The 27,721-nt window shown below is 37.9% G+C and overlaps 1 protein-coding gene across 4 annotated transcripts in view; it reads left to right on the forward strand.

Annotated features, from left to right (window-relative positions):
• COL4A5 (collagen type IV alpha 5 chain) overlaps nt 1–14,559 on the forward strand; it is a 255,393-nt gene extending 240,834 nt beyond the window's left edge. For all 4 annotated transcript variants that reach the window (XM_054544953.2, XM_054544950.2, XM_054544951.2 and 1 more), the window contains 6 exons: nt 3,060–3,158; nt 4,512–4,724; nt 9,781–9,958; nt 11,842–11,956; nt 12,292–12,464; nt 13,315–14,559. In XM_054544953.2, the coding sequence (XP_054400928.1) occupies nt 3,060–3,158; nt 4,512–4,724; nt 9,781–9,958; nt 11,842–11,956; nt 12,292–12,464; nt 13,315–13,396 (860 nt within the window). In that variant the 3' untranslated portion in view covers nt 13,397–14,559. The remainder of the gene's footprint in view (nt 1–3,059; nt 3,159–4,511; nt 4,725–9,780; nt 9,959–11,841; nt 11,957–12,291; nt 12,465–13,314) is intronic.
• Nucleotides 14,560–27,721: the final 13,162 nt, after the last annotated feature.

Genomic DNA, 27,721 nt, shown 5'->3' on the forward strand with positions numbered 1-27,721 from the left:
TATGTCCTGAATGGCATTGCCTAGGTTTTCTTCTAGGATTTTTATGGTTTTAGGTCTTATATTTAAGTCTTTAATTTATCTTGAGTTAATTTTTGTATAAGGTGTAAGAAAGGGGTCCAGTTTCAGTTTTCCATGTATGGCTAGCCAGTTTTCCAACACCATTTGAATATGAAATCCTTTCCCCATTGCTTGTTTTTGTCAGGTTTGCCAAATATCAGATGGTTGTAGATGGGTGGCATTATTTCTGAGGCCTCTGTTCTGTTCCATTGGTCTATACATCTGTTTTGGCACCAGTACCATGCTGTTTTGGTTACTGTAGCCTTGTAGTATAGTTTGAAGTCAGGTAGCGTGATGCCTCCAGCGTTATTCTTTTTGCTTATGATTGTCTTGTTTATATGGGTTCTTTTTTTAATTCCATATGAAATTTAAAGTAGTTTTTTTCTAATTCTGTAAAGAAAGTCAATAGTAGCTTGATGGGGATAGCATTGAATCTATAAATTACTTTGGGCAGTATGGCCATTTTCATGATATTGATTCTTCCTATCCGTGAGCATGGAATATTTTTCCATTTGTTTGTGCCCTCTCTTACTTCCTTGAGCAGTGGTTTGTGGTTCTCCCTGAAGAGGTCCTTCACATCCCTTGTAAATTATATTCCTAGGTATTTTATTCTCTTTGTAGCAATTGTGAATGGGAGTTCACTCATGATTTGGCCCTCTGTTTGTCTATTATTGGTGTATAGGAATGCTTGTGATTTTTGCACATTGATTTTGTATCCTGAGACTTTGCTGAAGTCGCTTATCAGCTTAAGGAGATTTTGGGCTGAGACAATGAGGTTTTCTAAATATAGAATCATGTCATCTGCAAACAGAGACAACTTGGCTTACTCTTTTCCTAATTGAATACCCATTATTTCTTCATCTTGCCTGATTGCCCTGGCCAGAAATTCCAATACTATGTTGAATAGGAGTGAACTCAGGATTAAGAAACTCACTCAAAACCGCACAACTACATGGAAACTGTCCCACATGCTCCTGAATGACTACTGGGTAAATAACGAAATTAAGGCAGAAGTAAATAAGTTCTTTGAAACCAATGAGAACAAAGACACAATGTACCAGAATCTCTGGGACACAGCTAAAGCAGTGTTTAGAGGGAAACTTATAGCACTAAATGCCCACAGGAGAAAGCGGGAAAGATCTAAAATCAATACCCTTATATCAAAATTAAAAGAACTAGAGAACCAAGAACAAACAAATTCAAAAACTAGCAGAAGGCAAGAAATAACTAAGATCAGAGCAGAAGTGAAGGAGATAGAGACACGAAAAACCCTTCAAAAAATCAATGAATCCAGGAGCTGGTTTTTTGAAAAGATCAACAAAATTGATAGCAAGACTAATAAAGAAAAAGAGAGAAGAATCAAGTAGACACAATAAAAAATGATAAAGGGGATAGCACCACTGATCCCACAGAAATACAAACTACCATCAGAGAATACTGTAAACACCTCTACCCAAATAAACTAGAAAATCTAGAAGAAATGGATAAATTCCTGGACACATACCCCTCGCAAGACTAAACCAGGAAGAAGCCGAATCCTTGAATAGGCCAATAAAAAGTTCTGAAATTGAGGCAGTAATTAATAGCCTACCACCCAAAAAAAGTCCAGGACGAGACGGCTTCACAACCAAATTCTGCCAGAGGTACAAAGTAGAGCTGGTACCATTCCTTCTGAAACTATTCCAAATGATAGAAAAAGAGGGACTCCTCCCTAACTAATTTTATGAGGCCAGCGTCATCCTGATACCAAAACCTGGCAGAGACATAACAAAAAAAGAAAATTTCAGTCCAATGTCCCTGATGAACATCAATGCGAAATCCTCAGGGAAATACTGGCAAACCAAATCCAGCAGCACATCAAAAAGCTTATCCACCACGATTAAGTCGGCTTCATTGCTGGGATGCAAAGCTGGTTCAACATACGCAAATTAATAGACATAACCCATCACATGAACATAACCAATGACAAAAAACACATGATTATCTCAATAGATGCAGAAAAGGCCTTTGACAAAATTCAACAGCCCTTCATGCTAAAAACTCTCAATAACGTAAGTATTGATGGAACATATCTCAAAATAATAAGAGCTATTTATGACAAACCCACAGCTAGTATCATACTGAATGGGCAAAAGCTGGAAGCATTCCTTTTGAAAACGGCACAAGACAAGGATGCCCTCTCTCACCACTCCTATGCAGATCATTCTTTTAAGGCTTATTCATTGGAGAACATATCCCTAGTTCTCCTTTTATATGTCAGAGGTTGTCTCTGACAATAGGTGTCTAAGCAACTAGTAGAATACCAGACCACCACAAGTTCCATTTTCTTTTTTCTTGAAAGTGTTAATTTCTTATGGTTGAATTTCTTTTAGACTATGTCAGGTTACTGTTAGCCCCTCTGGCTGTTCCAGTTTGAACAACTAGTTAATGTTAAAAAAAATTATAATGAAATGAAAATGCATTTAAGATCTGGTGCTTTCTGTACATCATCCAGCAGAAAGATTGAAGGCTGATTTGGTGGGCTATCAGTTTCCCACTGTGAAGCCCCTTGTCTTTTAAACTAACTGGTGTCTAGCTGGCCATTTGACTCTATGCTTATAGCCAACTTTCATTAATCATTATAAAAGAAAGCTAGAACTAACTTCAGTCTTTTGCTCTTATTAAGTGATCAAGTGACAGTCTTATCAAAAACAAAGTATACCTGGCAGTAATTTATGGTGGAATAGAAAACAAAAGTTGGGACTTACATTCTTGTCTGAGTCTGAAGGCAAAGAGAACACAACTCCATTAAAAGCATCCCAGAAGCAAATGGAATATTTAAAACTAAAGCTAAATCCTTGTTGGCTTCTTTGGTCCTGGACTTGAGTTATCTCTTCTTTTTTCTGGATTTAAGACAAAACCAAATTGTGAATTCAGTGTCTCCAGAACCTTATGTCTCCTAGATCTGTCCAGATGAGAAAATATTCTACTCATATTTGAATGCCTCATTTCTTTTCCTGTAGGTCCAACTGGCCCTCCAGGAGATCCTGGACGCAATGGACTCCCTGGCTTTGATGGTGCAGGAGGGCGCAAAGGAGACCCAGGTCTGCCAGGACAGCCAGGTAAGACAAGTAAAACATGCTGTTGGTGGAGGGAAAGTCTTTGAGTCTGGGGGACCTCTGGACATAGGGCCTCCACTTAGAGCTGTGAGATCTTCTCTTGATGTTAGCATAGCTGACTGGTGAATGTGGACCTGAGGAAAATAGGAAAGCACATAATAAGGAGATTTGTCACTATAAGAGAAGCATACAAGATTGCTTTTATTTGTGTTTAGAGCAGTGGAAAACTCAGTTGAATTTTCCAGGCACTCACTGTACTTACTTGTTCAGCAAATTTTCAATATGTTGATTTAAATCCCTTGACCATCTTGAAACTATTGTGAATATTTCCACATTTGAAAATATCGCAGTAGGCTGTAATTTCTTTCATAAAGAGCAGCAAATATAAATGAACAGTTTAAGTGATTGCCATAGACCTTTAAGAGTCATGGTGAAGTTTCATGTTGAGATGATAAATTGATATTAGGAGCATTAATAGGTGCTCCTGATAATATTGAGTGTGGTATCTATCTATTAGATTTTCAATCTGTACTCATCCTACTTCCAAAAAGAATTTGAGTCAACTTGAAATAAAAAATACATTAATGTTAAGCTTTCTAAAATAGAAATAGAGGACCATACATTATATATGTTAACAACTCTAGATTATATAAATATGACTAATAAATAAACATAAAGAGTTTGTATTTCAAATATCAGTGGCAACACAGCAGAGTGGTAATTCCTATAGCCTTCCTAGAGTCAGTGCCCTGACATTTCATTAATGCTATGTTTCTAGGGAAATAAGTTAGTGTCATCTTCATCACAAGTGTTTCTGTGAAGTTTCCCTAAAATGAAAATTTATACACACACTGTCCAAAAGCCTGTATATACAGAAAATTATTAAATGAACTCAAACCAAGAGGCTAAATCAGGAAGGGAAGCCAGTGGTGGATTGAAAATGGGCATTTTGAAAATACTTCTTTAGAATGCCCTGCCTTTTCTCTACACAAAAAGGTATGCCTGAGAATAATTCCCCCAGACAGATTCAAAGGAAAATATTTTTCAGCAATGAAGCTGGCAGATTGATGGCAACCACACCCTTCCTTTCTCATTGATTAACAAAACAGCAGGCTGAAAATTGACCATGGGGTTCAGATTCTTTTAGTACAACGAGAGACTAAATAACATACAGACTCTCCAAATAAGCATATTTTATTTGTCTCCTAGCCTATGATATATGACAATGCCTTTATAGACACTCTATAAATATCAAATAAATTAACTAGTCAAATGAGGTCATAATGTTTTGTCAATACCCATAAGAGTGGATCAGAGCTTACTTAATCTTGTACACTGATTATTTCGTGGAAATAGGTACCCGTGGTTTGGATGGTCCCCCCGGGCCAGATGGATTGCAAGGTCCCCCAGGTCCCCCTGGAACCTCCTCTATTGCACATGGATTTCTTATTACACGCCACAGCCAGTCAACGGATGCACCACAATGCCCGCAGGGAACACTTCAGGTCTATGAAGGCTTTTCTCTCCTGTATGTACAAGGAAATAAAAGAGCCCACGGTCAAGACTTGGGTGAGATAATCAATATCTAATTTCCTACTGTGCATTTTGGTTTTGTTTCAGAAATCCTGTTGGGTTCTAGAGTAGCCTTGGCCAAAGTGCCTCTCTCTATTCTTTTGGGGCTTCCGAATTGAAAACCATGTCAAAGGCAACTGAATATATTCACTATGATTTTTAAATAAATAATATTTAACCTTAAACTAAAAGCATTAATTAGCTCTTGTGAGGTACAATTCTTGGCCTAAAGCAAATCATTTCAAAAAGGCCACATTTACTTTTAGTTAGATTAGTTATTAAGGGAACAGTTTCCCTGGGCTCTTTGCAGTATAGCAGCTGCTTGAGTGTGCAGTGTTTATAATTCATGGGAGCTAGTTACCTCGTCTTTGAAACTGGTCTTCATCAAGTTCATAAGTTCTGAAGAGAATCTTGGTTCATAGATCAAAGAAAGTAAGGTCATTGCTTAATTATGCTAGTTTGTAGTTCCTAAAATAAGTGCCTTAGCTTTATAAAGTATTACTGGAGTCATTTAAAGCTATATAAAGTATGACATTTCTGTACAAAATCCAGTTCATTTAAGGTGTTCCCATGTATCTTCTCTATACTGGGGTGGACAGCTAGGTTGATGGGATGAGGGGACTAAATCACTCTCAAGGACTCGTCCATCCCCATGAATTCTTTTCCTGGAATTTTGACTTCGGTTGTTGAAGTCCCATTGTCTTACCTGGGGCTGCATTTTGTTGTTGTTGTTGTTGTTGTTTTGTTTTGTTTTTTTGAGACGGAGTCTCGCTCTGTCGCCCAGGCTGGAGTGCAATGGCGTGGTCTCAGCTCACTGCTACCTCTGCCTCCCAGGTTCAAGCAATTCTTCTGCCTCAGCCTCCCAAGTAGCTGGGAATTACAGGCACCCGCCAGCATGCCTGGCTAATTTTTGTAATTTTAGTAGAGACAGGGTTTCACCATGTTGGCCAGGCTGGTCTCGAACTGCTGACCTCGTGATCTGCCCACCTCTGCCTCCCAAAGCATTGGGATTACAGGCGTGAGCCACCGCACCCAGCAGGGCTGCCTATTTTAAGACTGACTATCCCCTTTGCCTCCATAAAGACATTTAAGAAGATAGTCTGGGCTCCCAGTTTCTGGGATCTCTATGATGAGAAGCTTCCTGAGGTCTCATTGGCTGGGCCATTCATTCTGTGGAAATGGTTCTGCAGCAGCAGAGACCCCGGAGGTCAGCTTTACTCCCTATTTTTCCAAGGCATATGGCCACACCAGTTCTGGCCCACCAGAGTAAGGATATTCACTTACATGTAAGTCAGTGGTCATAGGTCATTTTATGAAACCAAATAATGTAAAGGGTTTGCCCAATAGCTTTCTTTTCCATCTTCTTTTTTTCTTCCGTTTATATTTCCTTTTTCTCCTTTTCAACTTTCCTCTGCTACTTTTCTTTCTCCTTTTCACTTGGTTACATCTTTTTAAATTTTATAATTGACAAATCTTCATTAAATTAGTAATTAAATTATCTTTCCATAATTTAATTGAATAATAAATATCTAAATAATTAATCTCTTCAGGTAATTTTCTCTAGTCTTTCTCCTATACATTTCTTCTTTTTTGTTCATGCTCTCTACACTGTCAGACTTATAATCAAACTTTAAACTTCAAATCCCTAACCTACCAGGTCAACAGAGGAACCATTATAAGTCTTGAGCACTACAAAATTCAAAAATGTAATGCAGTTAGAAGATGGAATCTGCTATCAGCATGTAATTATAACTTTTCAGAATCCATGTATTTTCTCTAATAAGAGCAATCAGATTTGGAATCTATAAACTGGCCCTGACTCTGGTACAGTTTAGGCCTCAGACACAGGAAGGCCATGACAGAGCCCAAGATCCTAGGAGTGGTCCTGGATTGCAGAGGCTCTGCTGGGGCTCACACAAGGATCACATTGGAAGTATCTTGATGACTAAGCAAAGATAGAGGTAGCTGTAACTTTAATGTTAAAGAAACAATTACCTCCTGATCGAATAAATGCAGTCTGTGTTGAATTAGTGGAAGGATTATAGGATGTAAGAAAGAAGACAGAGAAGGTGGATTAAATACTAAAGCTTTTCTGTCTGGGAGAAAAAAAAACATACTGAGAACCATTAGTCTATTAAAGTCTTATAACTATGAGGTATAGAGGGCATTGGGAGTATATGGGTTCACTCTCTCTTCAGAAATTTGGAGACTGTAACCCAGAATTCTGCATCATTGTGGGCAGCCACAGTTGCAACCAGATACTCCAGATACTTCCATCATTATGGGCCTTCCTTTTATTTACCTTTCTTTTCTCTTCCTTATGAAACTGGATATTTTCAGCTCTGTTCCAAATTAGGCAGTAGAATAGTTTTTTTTTTAATTACTTTATAATGTACAAAGCACTTTCATGTCCGTTGTCTAATTTAATTTACACAACTATGATTAAGAAAAATGTATACAAATATTCTGCTTTTTCATTTTATACACAAAGAGACTGGCTAATAGGTTAAATAACTTACAGTTAGAAAGTGATGGAGGTAAGACTTGAATCCAACACCTGCCAATTCTAAATCCATTTCTTTTTAAATTTTCCCATGTTGTTCACTCTTACATGACTGTGAGTCAGTCAGGTTTTTCTTAACCAGTTTTTTAAAGGGATAAATTAGACTAAATCAATGATTTTCAACCTAGGGAATTTTTTAAGACTCCTAGTCCTATGCCAAATCCATTGTATAAAAATTCCAAATAGTTCTGATAATACAGGTTTAAGATCTATTGGTCTTTTATCAGTCATCTTCAGCCTGAGATAAGCATACCCCTTTGAATATATGAAGAATTTCCAAGATGCACAGATGCATAATTTTTAAAAAATCAAATTTCAACTCCTTGACTTTTATATGTATTTTCTCCTAAAGTCAATCTGACTTTAGCAGATGTGCTTTGGGCAATCTCCTTTCCCATATCTCCTTTCACTGTCATGCATTCCCCACTTTGTAAGAGTCATACTCTTGCACATTGCCTTGAAGTATGAAAACCTCTGACAGACAAATTCAAAGGGATAATTCAAAATAACAGCTTTGCTAAAGATACAATTACCATTAGATCCAGCAATCCCATTACTGGATATTTACCCAAAGGAAAATAATATATCAAAGAGATAGTTGCACTCACATGTTTATTGTAGCACTATTCACAATAGCAAAGATATGGAATCAACCTAAGTATCAAACAAAGGATGAATGGATAAAGAAGATGTGGTATATATACACAATAGAATATTATTCAGCATATAAAAAATGAAATCATGTCATTTGCAGCAACATGGTTGGAACTGGAAGTCATTATCTTAAGTGAAATAAGCCAGGCACAAAAAAAACAAGTATCACATGTTCTCACGTATATATGGGAGCTAAAAATTTGAACACATGGAGGCAGAGAGTGGAAAGACAGGTAGCAGAGACTTGGAAGGGTAAGTGTGGGGAATGGGGAGGATGAAGAGAAGTGGGTTAAGGGATACAAACATACAGGAAGATAGAAGGAATTAATTCCATATTTGATAGCAGAAAAGAATGACTATACTTAAAAAATATATTGTACATGAGTGATGGACACCCTAAATACCCTGACTTGATCACTATGGATTATATACATAAAAAAAAGTTCATGTGCCCCATAATTTTGCACAAATAAAAAATTAATGGTTTTGTTAAAGTCTCCATTAACTCAAGCTCTGTAATTCACTTTTCATCCATCTTACTAAGAAAAATGTTTCTAATAAAAGTTTTTTTGTAATAATTATATAAAAATTTATAATACATATATTTTTATCAGTTGTGAATTAATAATAACAATGACACGTCAAAATAAAACTTTTAACGTGTAAAGTCTTATAGTCACAGAAAGGTTTAAAAAGGTATATTCAATATTAATTTTTGAGAAATATGATAGCATGATCAATAAAAAACTTTCAAAAATAAAAATATGTTACATTAGGATAAAACTGTGTGAGAAAAGTGGAATGGAAATATAATTTTTAAATGTAGAAGGAACAATGTATAATTTCCAACTGTTAAAGACAAGTTTATATATTTTCTATAATGGTTAATGTTAGATCTCAAATCATTATATTGGATGCATTTAAAAGAGTGATATAAAAGTTTGTTCTTAGATATCAATATTCACAAAGCACCATAAATGAAAGCTGGCAAGGTAGAAATGTGGTTTGCAAATTCCCAGTCCCTGCTATTACAAAGTGGAATACAGAAGGGTGGATGTGGAGCTGAGAGACAATAGCTAATATCTTAATACTGGCACAGTATCAATTTAAACTTATGATGAAATTTAGATATCAAAACTTTAGATATGTTAACTTTCAAAAGTGTAAGAGAGTGCATTTTTCATCATTCTTTTGTGAGTAAATGAGAAAAGAAAGGCTTGATCACAAGTAAAGATAACCTCTTGTCCCTACTAGCTCAGAATTTCAAAGATTAGTTTCTTTCTTTTTTTGGTTTGTTTGTTTTCCCGTCACATCTTTCCTTCCTGTCTTATTTTTTTCCTTTTTACATATTCTTAAAACCTGACTGTGGTGGCTGTGCACACTGGCCAGCATTACTATTGTCCCTAGGCCTAAGGAGATTGTAGATTCACACAAGATACATACTGAGGAAGTCTTAGAAGAAGAGAGGGCAGCCTGGAGCACGAAATATTGATAAGATATCATAAGGACTCAGTATGTGTCCTTCACTTTTACACAATGAATTACTAAATATTATCCATAAGACACCATTGTTTATAAGATGCATCACTAGTTTAAAAACAGCATTGGGGAATATATAATGAGCTACCACAATAAATATTAACATACTTTATATAACACATCCTAATTTTATAAATGTTAAAATATGAGTAAATCTTAGACTTAAGAAATATAGTATATTTATTACCTATGAAAGGCTGGCAAGTTTCCTTGAAAGGCTGTTTGCTATGGTTTTAGAATAAACCAAAGTATCATTATCATGCAGTCCTTTACTGTTTTCTCTCCAAATCTTTCTAGGGACGGCTGGCAGCTGCCTTCGTCGCTTTAGTACCATGCCTTTCATGTTCTGCAACATCAATAATGTTTGCAACTTTGCTTCAAGAAATGACTATTCTTACTGGCTCTCTACCCCAGAGCCCATGCCAATGAGCATGCAACCCCTAAAGGGCCAGAGCATCCAGCCATTCATTAGTCGGTAAGGTATTGATTTACTGTGACTTTTACCAATCCCCAGTTAGTTAGCTAGTCAGATTTGAGTCCAAAGCTAACAATCTGTTGATATTCCTCCTAGGTTAGGTAGAACAGAGGTACCTCTTAATATTCAATTAAGTATTTAGTTTGACTCATATTTATTGGGGGTCTGCTTTTGACCAGGCCCCCATGATAGACATAGTGTAATAGCCAGATAACACACAGTGTAGTAATCATTTATTACATAAATTTGTCTAATATATATCAGATTTGGGCTAAGTTCTATAATAGGTATAATAAAAATGTTATGAAAACATAGGGAATGAGATGTTTAGTTTCAACTGGAGAAATGTGGGATGACCATATGGAAAAAATATGTCTTGAACTGGTCAGTCCTTGAATGACTAGAAGGACTTGAGGCATAGGCAGTTATAAAGGGGAGATATACACTAGGCAGATAAATGACAATGGGTAATAAAATAATGTGTCTAGGATGTAGTATGTAAAGGTTATGTTGGGAGAAAAGATTATAAAGTTAGCTTGGGCCCAGATGATAGAAGGCCTTCTGTACCAAATTGTAGTTTAAAGTTTATTTGATATGTAACAAGGAGCCCCGAAATATTTTAGAGCTACACTTCAGGTTAGATTATAGTGCCATCAATGTGTAACATGGATTACAGAAGGGATAGTCTTGAGGTAGAGACCAGTTGGATTGAAGGGTATTGCTATAGCCCTGATGTGAGTAAATTGGAACTCACAGTCGGGTACATGTATCACATTATTAGGCTAGATAGGATTTGACAGTTGATTAGCTATGGGAAGAAGGTGGTAGCTGAGATTTGGAGCATGAATAACTAAGAGGAGGGTGATACCATTAATAGAAATCTCTTAGAGTTTTGCCATTTTGAAACCTAGTTTAACTCAGTCTGTTAGGAATGTTGGTTATTGCCGTTTTTATTCTGATCATGACCCAGGATTTCAATAACCATAAAGGATGAATTCCTGGAAAGTCTCGTTCCTTTGATAGTAAATATAAAGATTAAAGCTGGTTCAGCCTTAGTAGCAAATTCATAGTGCCCTTTTTAATACATTTTCCTGAATCCTTTGGGAATTTGGGAGTGTGTGTGTGTGTGTGTGTGTGTGTGTGTGTGTGTGTGTGTGTGTGTGTACAATTTTGTCAGTCCCAACTCTTGGGAGTAAAAGCTTGTCTAAATGTATTACCTATTTTGTTAGGTAAACTGCAAAACTGGCCTCAGTAGTATGTCAAGAGGTCCACTCATGTTTTTTATTAAAGATATGGAAGGCTCAGCTATATTCATTCTGTTGCTATTTTACTTGATTTTATAGATTTCAGCCACATCTCCAAGTGCCTCTTCTGGATATGTTGTACTTCACCAGATATAGTCAAATGCTTAATAAATGTCCTTTGGACCAAGAATAATGAGTAGAGATTGAGAAAGTGTCCGTTTCTTATATTTTCCAGTCTTTCTGACATTGTTCTTACCACAGTTTCAGCATTACTAAATGTCTCCCCTCCAATTGAGCACTTTGACAACAAGTAGTACGTGCAATACACCAAACCAAACTCTTACAGCAATTAAGGCATTGACTATAGCAAGTATGAATAGACATTTAGGGCATAATGGAATATCAAAAGGCCATTGCACTGGTTCTGCAGTTTTTTGAAAAAAAGTTTACAGTTTATTATGTATATTGGGAGACAATACTTAGCAAATGCAATCCTCAAAGTGCATTTTTTCACCTTTTGTGATCATTGAAAGAGACAGTAATCGGCTTCCATACTAAGAAGGCTTCCAATGAAGCAGGATGGCTACTTCTCACATGCTCACTCTGTAGATTATGTTCCTTCTCCTTTTCCTTTACCAGATGTGCAGTATGTGAAGCTCCAGCTGTGGTGATCGCAGTTCACAGTCAGACGATCCAGATTCCCCATTGTCCTCAGGGATGGGATTCTCTGTGGATTGGTTATTCCTTCATGATGGTATTTTACACTGTTCCTTGCATTTGTCATCATAGCTGACTGTCTACATTTCTTCCCAATATGAGGAATCCCTGTCATTTGCATAATAAGAAGCTTAAACTTCAAACAGCTTCTATCCAAGCACTGTGTTCCCCCTCACACATTTTTTGTAACATATTTTCATAATCTGCCTATTACTTTTTTTGACTACCCTTGGTGTGGATACTATTGTCTTACCTCTGGGCCTGTTCCTTCACTAGATTTGAATTTGGCCAAGCTCAGCACACATCTTTGGATATTCACTAAGCTATTATGGCACATGGGTATTGCAGCACATTTTTCCTTGTCTTTTATAGCATACAAGTGCAGGGGCAGAAGGCTCAGGTCAAGCCCTAGCCTCCCCTGGTTCCTGCTTGGAAGAGTTTCGTTCAGCTCCCTTCATCGAATGTCATGGGAGGGGTACCTGTAACTACTATGCCAACTCCTACAGCTTTTGGCTGGCAACTGTAGATGTGTCAGACATGTTCAGGTAAAGTGCTTATAGCTTTAATTCAGGTCCAAAGCTTCCTTCAGAGATACTAGGGAAGAAAGAGACAATTTATGGATGGTTTATCCTCAACAAATATTAGGAATTTATTGGACTGTGTACTTTGTTCTTGCTTGTTCTTCTCATATACATGACTCAGGTCAGAAAAACAGACTTGATTAATATTAGGTGAGTTTGGTTTGTGATAGCTTAGTAGTAATCCTTCAATAATGAAACAGAGATGAAGAAAGGTTATGTGACCTTCCTAATAAGTCAGCAGCTGTTCAACTAGATTGGGGCCACCCGAGGAATTGAAGTTACAGTCTGTCTTTTCCCTCTCAGTCCAGTGGTCTCCTTTCCCAGGATATTTTAAAGATTCTCATTTAAGTGTTTGAATGAGCAAGACATACATAATATATGTACCTCAGGATACTTCATTCTATTGATTTTTTTCAGTTTAAATTTATTTTTATGTGTTGCTTTTGAGTTATCACTACTTGGTATTTTTCTTATGGTCCTTGTTATCTATTCATCATCAGTTGCCCAGATTTCCCTCATCCTGTGAATATTAGAAAAATGTATTAGAGAAAGAGAAAAAGATAGAAAATGAGAGGGAGACACAAATATACAAAGATAATAGTGGTGGGGAGAATCGTTACAAAATATCTATGATCACTAATGGCTCTTAAACCATACTAGTCACTGCATTAGATCATATTGCTGTAAAGTAAACCATTAAGTCACCAAGAAAGCTACTTAACACAAAAAGAATGTTTAGTTATAAATTTGAACCAACAACAGAATTGAAATACCAGAAAATGTGGATCTGATTGTCTTATTTCTTATTTCCCAGTAAACCTCAGTCAGAAACGCTGAAAGCAGGAGACTTGAGGACACGAATTAGCCGATGTCAAGTGTGCATGAAGAGGACATAACATTTTGAAGAATTCCTTGTGTGTTTTAAAATGTGATATATATATATAAATATATAAAATTCCTAGGATGCAATGTCTCATTGTCCCCAACTTTACTACTGCTGCCGTCAATGGTGCTACTATATATGACCAAGATAACATGCTGACTAGTAACCATGAAGATTCAGATGTACCTCAGCAATGCTCCAGAGCAAAGTCTCTATTATTTTTCTACTAAAGAAATAAGGAAGTGAATTTACTTTTTGGGTCCAGAATGACTTTCTCCAAGAATTATAAGATGAAAATTATATATTTTTCCCAGTTACTAAAATGGTACATTAAAAATTCAATTAAGAGCCACATTGAGTAAAATAAAAGACTGCAGTTTGTGGGAAGAATTATTTTTCATGGTGCTACTAATCCTGCTGTATCCCGGGTTTTTAATATAAAGGTGTTAAGCTTATTTTGCTTTGTAAGTAAAGAATGTGTATATTGTGAACAGCCTTTTAGCTCAAAATGTTGAGTCATTTACATATGACATAGCATGAATCACTCTTTACAGAAAATGTAGGAAACCCTAGAATACAGACAGCAATATTTTATATTCATGTTTATCAAAGTGAGAGGACTTATATTCCTACATCAAGTTACTACTGAGAGTAAATTTATTTCGAGTTTTATCCCATAAGTTCTGTTTTGATTTTTTTAAAAAACAAACCCTTTTAGTCACTTTAATCAGAATTTTAAATCTTCATGTTACATACAAAATTATAATATCTAATGGAGCAATTTGTCTTTTGCTATATTCTCCAAGATTATCTCTTAAGACCATATGCCCCTTGTTTTAATGTTTCTTACATCTTGTTTTTACTCATTTCTGACTGGACAAAGTTCTTCCAAACAATTCTGAGAAACAAAAACACACACACAGAATTAACAATTATTTTCCCTGTGCTGCTTCTGTAAGAATCCTCCTGTGGTCTCTGCTTGTACAAAACTGGGAAACAACACTTGGTTAGTCTCTTTTAAGTTACAAAAAGCCAATTGATGTTTCTTATTCTTTTTACATTTTAAATATTTTGTTATAAATACTCACAGGATACCTTATTTCCCTAGCTGTCATCTTCTCACTTAATGTTTTTTAAACCCACCAATATAAATTTAATTAAAGATATATGTTGTAAGGATGGTCTGTTGTGTATCTCTTCAGCCTGTGTGGAAAAAACCTCTGCTCATTTACAGATAGATTACCAATCTGCACATCAACAAGTCATCTTTTCCCAGGGAATCAGTTTCTCCATGCTTTGATCACTCTGATAGTAGATAGAAAACATATAGTAATGTAAACTTTTTCCAATGAAGAAAACTACCTATTGGAAGACATTTCTGAGATAATAAATTTCTTGACAACATTGTGTTAATGGCTAAGAAAGGAAACAACTGGCTTCTATTTGGGGAAGAATTCATTAATAATGTTTAAAGCAGGTGACTGACCTAATATTCTTAATGATTAAGAATGAACACGCATAGTTCTCTAAAATAGTCAAGGACTTGTTAAAAATAAAATATTAAAAACTTCCATAGTAAAATTTGTGTTACAGCTAAAAGATAAAACAACCAAAACAATTTTGAGTATTCTAAATCCTAATATGGACCTATGCAAAATCTAAAGCTTAGAATCTCTGGTGGTAAAACTTAGGATCCAAACAATGATAACTATCTAATTATTTTGTTGATTCTGGATAGCCACCAATCGCAAATTTTAGCTTTATGTTTTCATTTAGTCCCATGCCTAAAGTCAGTAATGAGTAATTGTAACTGAAAACACCATATCACAGCCCCACAGATTTTTCTACATGGTATACACTCAAAGGTGCCCCTTCTGTTATAGTCGCAAACACTAATTCCAAAGATTTTGCTTTTTGTAGCTTTCCCTCTCATTTATAGCTGGTTGAAAGCCTTGGCCCAAAAAGAACCTCCTTTGTTTGTTTGTTTGGTTTGTTTTGTTTTGTTTTGAGACAGTCTCCTCTGTCATCCAGGCTGGAGTGCAATGGCATAATCTCGGCTCACTGCAACATCCACCTCCTGGGTTCAAGTGATTCTCCCACCTCAGCCTCCGGAGTAGCTGGAATTACAGGTGCATACCACCATGCCCGGCTAATTTTTTGTATTTTTAGTAGAGACGGGGTTTCACCATGTTGCCCAGGCTGGTCTTGAACTCCTGAGCTCAAGCGATCCGCCTGCCTCGGCCTCCCAGAATGCTGAGATTACAGGCGTGAGCCACCATGCCCATCCCAGAACCTCCTAATTTTTAAATTGTTGCATGTGCAGCTAGTCTATGTGTTTCTTAAATCCCTAACTATTCCTAGCCTTGCTTTGTTGTTTGAAGTACACAAATTCATTCCAGGACATTAATATTGTTAACCCTCCCTTGCGATGAATTATTCAAAGATTAATCTAGCTGCTCTACTAATTACCTATGGTGAGTTTTTTGTGTTTTGTTTTTTTTTTGTTTGTTTGTTTTTGTTTTTTTGCTTTTTTATCATCTGTGAAAATTCCAGAAGTACTATGGCGAGTTTTACAGTCATACACAATTAATAGCTTTCTCACATTGGCAGGAAATGAATGAACTATTCTGCTTAATCAGATAGTTTGACTACCAAATAGTTATGTGTACCAAATGTGGTTTTACCAGTTAATGAATCTTCCGTGATTCAGATGTTACTTGAGGACCAAATCCTAGTATTTTATAGCTCTGTGTGTGTGTGTGTGTGTGTGTGTGTACCCGCACACACGTGCACATGTATCTTCCGAAAAGTTGAGGTCTACATGAATAACTTCATATATATATATACATATATATACACATACATACACACACATATATGGGTAAGTGTATACACACACACACATATGTTGTATAAGAAAGTAGACATTCCAATTATTTTTATAGCTTATTGGCCTGATCTATGCCATGTTGGTGTCACACTCATTGCTTCCAAAGGAGGTTGCATCGGACACCTTGTGATTGTATGATGTTTTTTCCCACCCATCCAAATTTGAAGAACACTTTTTCATTCTTGTAGTGGCAATGAGGTTCTTTGCCTCAATGTCATGCCAAGCCATCAAATGCTTATTCAGAAGTTAATCACAAGAGGGCACTATTGCCTATAAAAATGAATCAGCATGTGTAATGATTTGTTTGAGCTCATTGTTGGTGGTGGTAGGGTTGTCTAAAGTCCTGTCTCTAGATTCCCTGTTTTAAGTTTCATTTATTCTTTCGCCCTCATAAAAATCATTAGCAAATATTTTAAGAGGTGGCCTAGTTTCCCAATGTCTGCGTCCAAAATGAAGAGAACAGCTTTGCTGTCAAAGATTCTCTTTTGTTTGTTTGTTTGTTTTTGAGACGGAGTTTCGCTCTTGTTGCCCAGGCTGGAGTGCAATGGCACGATCTCGGCTCACTGCAACCTCCACCTCCTGGGTTCAGCGATTCTCCTGCCTCAGCCTCCTGAGTAGCTGGGATTACAGGCATGTGCCACCACACCTGGCTAATTTTGTATTTTTAGTAGAGACGGGGTTTCTTCATGTTGGTCAGATTCTCTTCTTAAGAGCCTGATTAACAGTTGGTTCTGGTAGCACTTCCCATGCCTCTCAACATAGAAGCAAGGAGCAATCACTTTTGTTTGGCAGGAACTTCAATTGGTTTCCTTGGCAGAGAAACTCAGTTCTCATGCTGGACTATACAAACACCTTCATCCCTAGGCAGCTCCAAAATAAATTGAATAATATTTTAAAATCATATGTCATTTCCATTTTAGAGCAGTGGTTTTAGAGTATATTCAGGGAGCTTGGAAAGTTTGTTTGGTGGAAATACTCCTAAGTTGGAATTGAATCCAGAGAGGCCTGTCTCCTGAGTTCTATATCAACAAATATTGATTGGATGCTTGTTAGCTAAGGACACCATGACGGATAGCAATCTAAAATGAACTCAACCAGGAGAATAAGCAGTGACCATAATACAGTAAATCCTCCCTTCACGTGGTCAATATATTTTTAGAAGCTGTGACTTTAAAGGAAATGATGTCCAATATTATTCAGTTATAATGCTGATGAAGAAAAAATGGATTTATTACATGTCATTTAGCTTTAAAGTCGAAGTTTCCAAGAACCTATGGACGTTAACTGAGGACTTACTGTATGTACACTGGAGAAGAGGTATGCTAGTCTGTCTTTGACTACCAAATCTTACTAACTCTAGGCCAGATAATGGGGATTTTTGCAAGAGTTGCTGTCTGCAGGAAGCTGGCTCACCAACCTGTTCCCCAAAACATGGGCTAAAATCACATTTATGTAATCTTAATCATCTATTTCTCTATTAGTGGACTGCATACCCAACACCTGACCCTACAGGATAACAAATTGCTTACATCATACCAATTTATGCCAAATATCTTCTGTTTCCCCCTCCACCATCACATTTCATCCTGCTTTCTGCCCCAGAGGGTTCCTGAGCCCTCTGGCTTCTGATTGGGTTCAACCAGTTGGAAGTCCCAGCAGAATACCAGAGGAGGGGACAAGAGTTGGGTTAGGGTATTTATTGTCATGGCTCTTTCTCTATGAGGTCACCTCAGGTTGGCTTGTGACTCTCAATTGAATGTCCCTACTCCTCTCAAGATGACTTACTATTCCTAATTATCTTCCTTTCTGGTTCCACTAACCCCTTCTCATGTTTTCAGGTCTAGGTGTGATGGGTATGGTGACAAGTCTTCTGTTGCTGTGCTGCTAGACCTGGATTCCTGAACAACCATTTGTGATTCCCCCTCCACACCATCTATATATCTCTAATTAAACTCTCCTCAGATTATCCTAATTTAAGTGTGTTGTACTTTTGCTGTTGATACTCCAACAAATACTCAACACTTCTAGTTCCCAAAATCTAGAGAAAGTGCTTTATTTCTGTATGTGACAAAATGAGAGTGAATTGATAAAACTGACATGCATGATTAAGCATGCATCTTTGACTTTGAACTAAGGGATGGGCAGCAGAAATATGACTTAACACCACTTAATCTAAGACCTAGTTTATCAAGAGTTATTGGAAGCTGTGTTCCAGGGTACTTATGGTGAAATGAGGCAAAATATGTTCCTTATGATCCTAAATGATTTATCTTTTTCCAAATAGTGTCCCACTGGATCTCTAAAGAATGCACTTTTATTTCCCCCAGGTAGTCATTTGTCTTCCTCCATCTTAACTTCAAATAATTAATTTGTTAACTCACTAGCAGACTAGATTACAAGTACCAATAACTCATCTCTGAAAGCTCCAAAAAGAAACTCCTGGTAGTATTACTTCAACCAGAGGAATCTGCTAAGCCAGATATACCTGCTTGCAGTCAGTGAAAAGCCCTAAAGTGTTACTAGCTGAGAAATGAGTAATTTATTAGTGGTTTTCTAGCCTCAAGAGCATCTGTAAAAGTAAGCCTGCAGAAGTTCTTCAGATCTGCTTCCCTTCTGTTCAAGGGTACCAGAGTGAATGCTTATACTAGGGATTATGGAAGACAGGTCATGTTCTAAAGCCAAAGACAGCCTGAGAATACTGTACTTGGTAATTTCAACCAGTCCCACACTGAACCTACCAAGAAGCCAGCATACTTTCTCTTCAAGCAAAATAGTTTTCTGATTGATTTTCATAGGGCCAGCAAAGTGCTTGCTGTTGCTGGTCTATCATAAGCTACAATGGTAACCCCCGATGTCAGATCTTTGTGTCTCTCTGACACAATAATTTGACCTTTGCTTGGGCTGCAAGGAAGGCTACCTCTAACACCTCAGTAGTAATAAGACTAACACCTTATATGTATGTAGTTCTTATTAAAATATCATCCTTTACACATTTCATCTGAGTCTCAACAACTCTGATGTACTCAAGCAGTGCAAGGATTAGTCTCCAATATACAGATGCAGAAGCTGAGCCTTGGAATGGTTAACTGACCCCAAAAGTCACAGGACAAGTTACTAAGTTCTTTTCACTCCAAATCTAATCGTCACTTTTGAGCCATGAAGATGCCTATATCTAAAATCTTATAATCCTGTGTGGTAGACATTTATAGCAATATATATAGGGGTCTCTGCCTCATGAGAAGTGATAGGCTTATGTTTTGGAAGTCTTGGTTCCCAGGTAAGGATGAATGCTTTCCTAGCACCTTTGCAGCACCTGAAACCGCTTGGAATTAACCTTTAGACACAGGGGGCTTATAGTTAATCCATTGTACCTCAGGATACTCTGTCTAGTCTAAGCCTCTATAGCTAAAGAAAACTTGATGGGTGTGGCCTGGTGCCCTCATGTGAACTTCCTCAGGGCTTTTGAATCCAGATGAACTCCTGGAATTTAAATGCCCTGGCCTGCAGCCTCATCAATGCTATTAGTGTCTAAGGAAGGGCCAATTTTGTAAATCTGAGACCATCCTGCTAATTTTATTATCTATTATAGACAATGCAGAAAGGACTCCATGGGGGGGAAAATTTCTTTAGCTCCAACAGTAAAGTTCGTTATATTTTGTTTACACTTAATATACATAAATATATAGAAGCAATTTGAGTTTGCTAACTGTAACCTCCATTGGTCACATTTTACATGCAGAAGTTTCCCTTATTTGACTCCTTTAGCGGAAATTTACACTAGGAATCATATGAGCAAACATAAAGCCAGCTGGGCCAAGCAGTATGTGGCTATTTATCAGATTAGAGAGACAGGAAAGGTTAAAGACAAGTTAGAGAACATGTGGGCTAAAATAGGGCTCTGCATAGCTTATTGCAATCAGAAATAAGCCTGGCTTTGAGGTTACTGGGTTTGTTATTAAGTTGACTATGTACTTTCAGATGTGGCAGTTGTTGCCCACCTTAAGGCCAGCAACAGCACAGAAAACTACTCCCCATGGAGTGTAAAGTGATAACAACCTGAAGCCATTTTTACAAACACTTCCTTCTCCTACTCAGAAAGCAGCATTTTCTTTTATTCTCTGAGCAGGCAGAAGCACCCATGGGTGCATGAAAGTGTGCTAGTGCTTTTCTTCTTGCAGCTCTATCTGTTTTTCCTTCATCTATTTTGAAAATTTGCTTTTAGGTGCATAAATATGATTGTTATATCCCCTTGATAAAATGATCTCTTTATTATTATGATAATAGTAATATAGTAAAGAAAATATTATTTGCTCTGAAAACTACATTGATAGCAATATAGCCATCCAGCTTTCCTTGTGTTAGTGTTAACATATTTTTTCATTATTTTACTTTTAACTAGTTCTTTCTTTCTATTTGAAGTGCATTTCTTGAGGGGCACATAGTTGGATCCTACTTTTTAATACAATGTGACAATTTTTATTTTTTAATGGACTGCATTTAATGTGCTTATTGATATGGTTAAGTTCAACTCTGTTATCTTATTTGTTTTCTATTTGCCTCATTTGTAATGTGTTCACTTTTTATGCTTTGTTTTGGATTAATTGAATATTTTTTCTGATTCCCTTTTATCTCCTTTGTGGATATTAACTATAACATTTTGTTTGGTTAATTTAGTGGCTGCTTTAGAGTTTATGGCACACATTTTTAACTTATCACAGTCTATATTCAAGTCACATAATACCACTTCATGTATGCTATAAGAATGTTACAATAGTATACTTTCAATTCTCCCCTCTTGATCTTTGCACCACTATTTTCATACGCTATGTTTATTATGTTATAAATACCACACTACATTGTTATTATTTTTGTTTAAACAGTATATTCTCTCTTATATTAGACATAATTCATATACAATAAAATTCACTCTCTTAAAGGGTACAATGTAATGGTTTCTAGTATATTCACAAAATTTTTCAACCATCAATCCTAATTCCAGAACATTTTCATCACCCTGAAAATAATCCCATGCAATCACACCCCATTTTCCTCATCCCTTCCTCCTCCTGGCCCTACGAAACCACCAGTCTGTTTTCTGTCTCTATAGATTTGCCTATTCTGGACATTTCGTATAAATGGAATCATACAACATATATGGCCTTTTGTGTCTGGCTTCTTTAACAAGGATCATCCATGTTGTTGCATGTGCTGGCACTTCATTCCTTTATTTTTTAAATTCAAGTTAAATTAAAGTAACTTAAAACTAACCATCTTAAAGCAAACAATTCGAGTGCCATTTAGTACATCCACAGTGTGCAGTGTGGTGCAACCACCTCCTTTATCTAGCTACAAAACAGTCTCATCACTCCAAAAGAAAACCCCATATCCATTAAGGAGTCACTCTCCAGGCCCCATAGCCACTGGCAGCCACTAATCTACTTTCCGTCTCTATAGATTTACCTATTCTGAATGTTTTATATAAATGGAATCTTACAATATGTGACTTTTTTGGGTCTGCTTTTTTTTTCATTTAGCATAATGTTTTCAGGGTTCATCCATGTTATAGCATGTATGAGTACTTCATTCTCTTTTATGTTGCATAATAATACATCGTATGGTTATGCCACATTTGTTTGTCCATTCATCCATTGACAAATATGTTGTTTCCACCATTTGGTGATTTTGAATAGCGCTGCTATGAACATTCATGGACAAATATTTGTTTGAATACTTGTTTTCAAGTATTTCAGGTAGGCCTAGGAGTGAATTTGCTGAGTCATATAGTAATTCTGTTTAACTTCTTGAGGAAGTTAAGCCAAACTGTTTTCTACTGGACCAATACCATTTCACATTCCCACCAGCTATGCGCAAAAGTCCAGTTTTTCCACATCTTTACAAAAATGTGTTATTTTTCCATTTTTAATTATTGCCATCCCAGTGAGTGTAGAGTGGCATCTCATTTTGGTGGTTTTTGGTGTTGCTGTTGTTGTTTTTATTTAGACAAGGCTCTGTCACCCAGGCTGGAGAGCAGTGGCAGAATGATACCTCACTGCAGCCTCAAAACCTGGGCTCAAGGAATCCTCTTGCCTCAGCCTACTGAGTAGCTGGAACTAAAGGCACATGCCATCATGTCTGGCTAATTTATTTTTATTTATTTTTTGTACATATGGGGTGTTGATTTGTTGCCTGGGCTGGTCTCAAATTCCTGGGCTCAAGCTATCCTCCCGCTTTGGCCTCCTAAAGTACTGGGATTACAGGCATGGGGCCACTGCACAGGTCTCACTGTGGTTTTGATTTGCATTTCCCTAATGACTAATGATTCTGAGAGTCTTATGTGCTTGTTGGATTTGTGTATCTTCTTTAGAGAAATGTCAATGTAGGGGGGAGGAGCCAAGATGGCCGAATAGGAACAGCTCCGGTCTACAGCTCCCAGTGTGAGTGACGCAGAAGACGGGTGATTTCTGCATTTCAATCTGAGGTACCGGGTTCATCTCACTAGGGAGTGCCAGACAGTGGGCACAGGTCAGTAGGTGCAGCACACCGTGCTTGAGCCGAAGCAGGGCGAGGCATTGCCTCACTTGAGAAGTGCAAGGGGTCAGGGAGTTCCCTTTCCTAGTCAAAGAAAGGGGTGACAGACGGCACCTGGAAAATCGAGTCACTCCCACCTGAAAACTGCGCTTTTCCGAAGAGTTTAAAAAACGGTGCACCAGGAGACTATATCCCGCACCTGGCTCAGAGGGTCCTACGCCCACGGAGTCTCGCTGATTGCTAGCACAGCAGTCTGAGATCAAACTGCAAGGTGGCAGCGAGACTGGGGGAGGGGCGCCCGCCATTGCCCAGGCTTGCTTAGGTAAACAAAGCAGCCCGGAACCTCGAACTGGGTGGAGCCCACCACAGCTCAAGGAGGCCTGCCTGCCTCTGTAGGCTCCACCTCTGGGGGCAGGGCACAGACAAACAAAAAGACAGCAGTAACCTCTGCAGACTTAAATGTCCCTGTCTGACAGCTTTGAAGAGAGCAGTGGTTCTCCCAGCACGCAGCTGGAGATCGGAGAATGGGCAGACTGCCTCCTCAAGTGGGTCCCTGACCCCTGAACCCGAGCAGCCTAACTGGGAGGCACCCCCCAGTAGGGGCAGACTGACACCTCACACGGCCGGGTACTCCTCTGAGACAAAACTTCCAGAGGAACGATCAGACAGCAGCATTTGCGGTTCACAAAAAACCGCTGATCTGCAGACACTGCTGCTGATACCCAGGCAAACAGGGTCTGGAGTGGACCTCTAGCAAACTCCAACAGACCTGCAGCTGAGGGTCCTGTCTGTTAGAAGGAAAACTAACAAACAGAAAGGACATCCACACCAAAAACCCATCTGTACATCACCATCATCAAAGATCAAAAGTAGATAAAACCACAAAGATGGGGAAAAAACAGAGCAGAAAAACTGGAAACTCTAAAAAGCAGAGTGCCTCTCCTCCTCCAAAGGAGCGCATTTCCTCACCAGCAATGGAACAAAGCTGGATGGAGAATGACTTTGACGAGTTGAGAGAAGAAGGCTTCAGATGATCAAACTACTCCGAGCTACAGGTGGAAATTCAAACCAAAGGCAAAGAAGTTGAAAACTTTGAAAAAAATTTAGATGAATGTATAACTAGAATAACCAATGCAGAGAAGTGCTTAAAGGAGCTGATGGAGCTGAAAGCCAAGGGTTGAGAACTATGTGAAGAATGCAGAAGCCTCAGGAGCCAATGCGATCAACTGGAAGAAAGGGTATCAGTGATGGAAGATGAAATGAATGAAATGAAGTGAGAAGGGAACTTTAGAGAAATAAGAATAAAAAGAAATGAACAAAGCCTCCAAGAAACATGGGACTATGTGAAAAGACCAAATCTACATCTGATTGGTGTACCTGAAAGTGACGGGGAGAATGGAACCAAGTTGGAAAACACTCTGCAGGATGTTATGCAGGAGAACTTCCCCAATCTAGCAAGGCAGGCCAACATTCAGATTCAGGAAATACAGAGAACGCCACAAAGATATTCCTCGAGAAGAGCAACTCCAAGACACATAATTGTCAGATTCACCAAAGTTGAAATGAAGGAAAAAATGTTGAGGGCAGCCAGAGAGAAAGCTCTGGTTACCCACAAAGGGAAGCCCATCAGACTAACAGCAGATCTCTCAGCAGAAACTCTACAAGCCAGAAGAGAGTGGGGGCCAATATTCAACATTCTTAAAGAAAAGAATTTTCAACCCAGAATTTCATATCCAGCCAAACTAAGCTTCATAAGTGAAGGAGAAATAAAATACTTTACAGACAAGAAAATGCTGAGAGATTTTGTCACCACCAGACCTGCCCTAAAAGAGCTCCTGGAGGAAGCACCAAACATGGAAAGGAACAACCGGTACCAGCCACTGCAAAATCATGCCAAATTGTAAAGACCATCAAGAATAGGAAGAAACTGCATCAACTAACGAGCAAAGTAACCAGCTAACATCATAATGACAGGATCAAATTCACACATAACAATATTAACCTTAAATGTAAATGGACTAAATGCTCCAAATAAAACACACAGACTGGCAAATTGGATAAAGAGTCAAGACCCATCAGTGTGCTGTATTCAGGAGACCCATCTCACGTGCAGAGACACACATAGGCTCAAAATAAAAGGATGGAGGAAGATCTACCAAGCAAATGGAAAACAAAAAAAGGCAGGGGTTGCAATCCTAGTCTCTGATAAAACAGATTTTAAACCAACAAAGATCAAAAGAGACAAAGAAGGCCATTACATAATGCTAAAGGGATAAATTCAACAAGAAGAGCTAACTATTCTAAATATATATGCACCCAATACAGGAGCACCCAGATTCATAAAGCAAGTCCTCAGTGACCTACAAAGAGACTTAGACTCCCACACATTAATAATGGGAGACTTTAACACCCCACTGTCAACATTAGACAGATCAATGAGACAGAAAGTTAACAGGGATACCCAGGAATTGAACTCAGCTCTGCACCAAGCGGACCTAATAGACATCTACAGAACTCTCCACCCCAAATCAACAGAATATACATTTTTTTCAGCACCACACCACACCTATTCCAAAATTGACCACATAGTTGGAAGTAAAGCTCTCCTCAGCAAATGTAAAAGAACAGAAATTATAACAAACTGTCTCTCAGACCACAGTGCAATCAAACTAGAACTCAGGATTAAGAAACTCACTCAAAACCGCTCAACTACATGGAAACTGAACAACCTGCTCCTGAATGACTACTGGGTACATAACGAAATGAAGGCAGAAATAAAGATGTTCTTTGAAGCCAGCGAGAACAAAGACACAACATACTGGAGTCTCTGGGACATATTCAAAGCAGTGTGTAGAGGGAAATTTATAGCACTAAATGCCCACAAGAGAAAGCAGGAAAGATCCAAAATTGACACCCTAACATCACAATTAAAAGAACTAGAAAAGCAACAGCAAACACATTCAAAAGCTAGCAGAAGGTAAGAAGTAACTAAAACCAGAGCAGAACTGAAGGAAATAGAGACACAAAAAACCCTTCAAAAAATTAATGAATCCAGGAGCTGGTTTTCTGAAAGGATCAACAAAATTGATAGACCACCTGCAAGACTAATAAAGAAGAAAAGAGAGAAGAATCAAATAGATGCAATAAAAAATGATAAAGGGGATATCACCACTGATCCCACAGAAATACAAACTACCATCAGAGAATACTACAAACACCTCTACGCAAATAAACTAGAAAATCTAAAAGAAATGGATAAATTCCTTGACAGACACACTCTCCCAAGACTAAACCAGGAAGAAGTTGAATCTCTGAATAGACCAATAACAGGAGCTGAAATTGTGGCAATAATCAATAGCTTACCAACCAAAAAGAGTCCAGGACCAGATGGATTCACAGCCGAATTCTACCAGAGTTACAAGGAGGAAATGGTACCATTCCTTCTGAAACTATTCCAATCAAAAGAAAAAGAGGGAATCCTCCCTAACTCATTTTATCAGGCCAGCATCATCCTGATACCAAAGCCGGGCAGAGACACAACCAAAAAAGAGAATTTTAGACCAATATCCCTGATGAACACTGATGCAAAAATCCTCAATAAAATACTGGCAAACCGAATCCAGCAGCACATCAAAAAGCTTATCCACCATGATCAAGTGGGCTTCATCCCTGGGATGCAAGGCTGGTTCAATATACGCAAATCAATAAATGTAATCCAGCATATAAACAGAACCAAAGACAAAAACCACGTGATTATCTCAATAGATGCAGAAATTTTGACAAAATTCAACAACCTTCTTGCTAAAAACTCTCAATAAATTAGGTATTGATGGGATGTATCTCAAAATAATAAGAGCTATCTATGACAAACCCACAGCCAATATCATACTGAATGGGCAAAAACTGGCAGCATTCCCTTTGAAAACTGGCACAAGACAGGGATGCCCTCTCTCACTGCTCCTATTCAACATAGTGTTGGAAATGCTGGCCAGAGCAATCAGGCAGGAGAAGGAAATAAAGGGTATTCAATTAGGAAAAGAGGAAGTCAAATTGTCCCTGTTTGCAGACGACATGATTGTATATCTAGAAAACCCCATCATCTCAGCCCAAAATCTCCTTAAGCTGATAAGCAACTTCAGCAGAGTCTCAGGATACAAAATCAATGTACAAAAATCACAAGCATTCTTATACACCAATAACAGACAGAGAGCCAAATCATGAGTGAACTCCCATTCACAATTGCTTCAAAGAGAATAAAATACCTAGGAATCCAACTTACAAGGGATGTGAAGGACCTCTTCAAGGAGAACTACAAACCACTGCTCAATGAAATAAAAGAGGATACAAACAAATGGAAGAACATTCCATGCTCATGGATAGGAAGAATCAATATCATGAAAATGGCCATACTGCCCAAGGTAATTTATAGATTCAATGCCATCCCCATCAAGCTACCAACGACTTTCTTCACAGAATTGGAAAAAACTACTCTAAAGTTCATATGGAACCAAAAAAGAGCCCGCATCACCAAGTCAATCCTAAAAGAACAAAGCTGGAGACATCACACTACCTGACTTTAAACTATACTACAATGCTACAGTAACCAAACAGTATGGTACTGGTACCAAAACAGGGATATAGACAAATGGAACAGAACAGAGCCCTCGGAAACAACGCCACATATCTACAACTATCTGATCTTTGACAAACCTGAGAAAAACAAGCAATGGAGAAAGGATTCCCTATTTAATAAATGGTGCTGGGAAAACTGGCTAGCCATATGTAGAAAGCTGAAACTGGATCCCTTCCTTACACCTTATACAAGAATCAATTCAAGATGGATTAAAGACTTAAACATTAGACCTAAGACCATAAAACCCCTAAAAGAAAACCTAGGCATTACCATTCAGGACATAGGCA

The sequence above is a fragment of the Pongo abelii genome, chromosome X, assembly GCF_028885655.2.
Source record: "Pongo abelii isolate AG06213 chromosome X, NHGRI_mPonAbe1-v2.0_pri, whole genome shotgun sequence".
NCBI lineage: Eukaryota > Metazoa > Chordata > Mammalia > Primates > Hominidae > Pongo > Pongo abelii.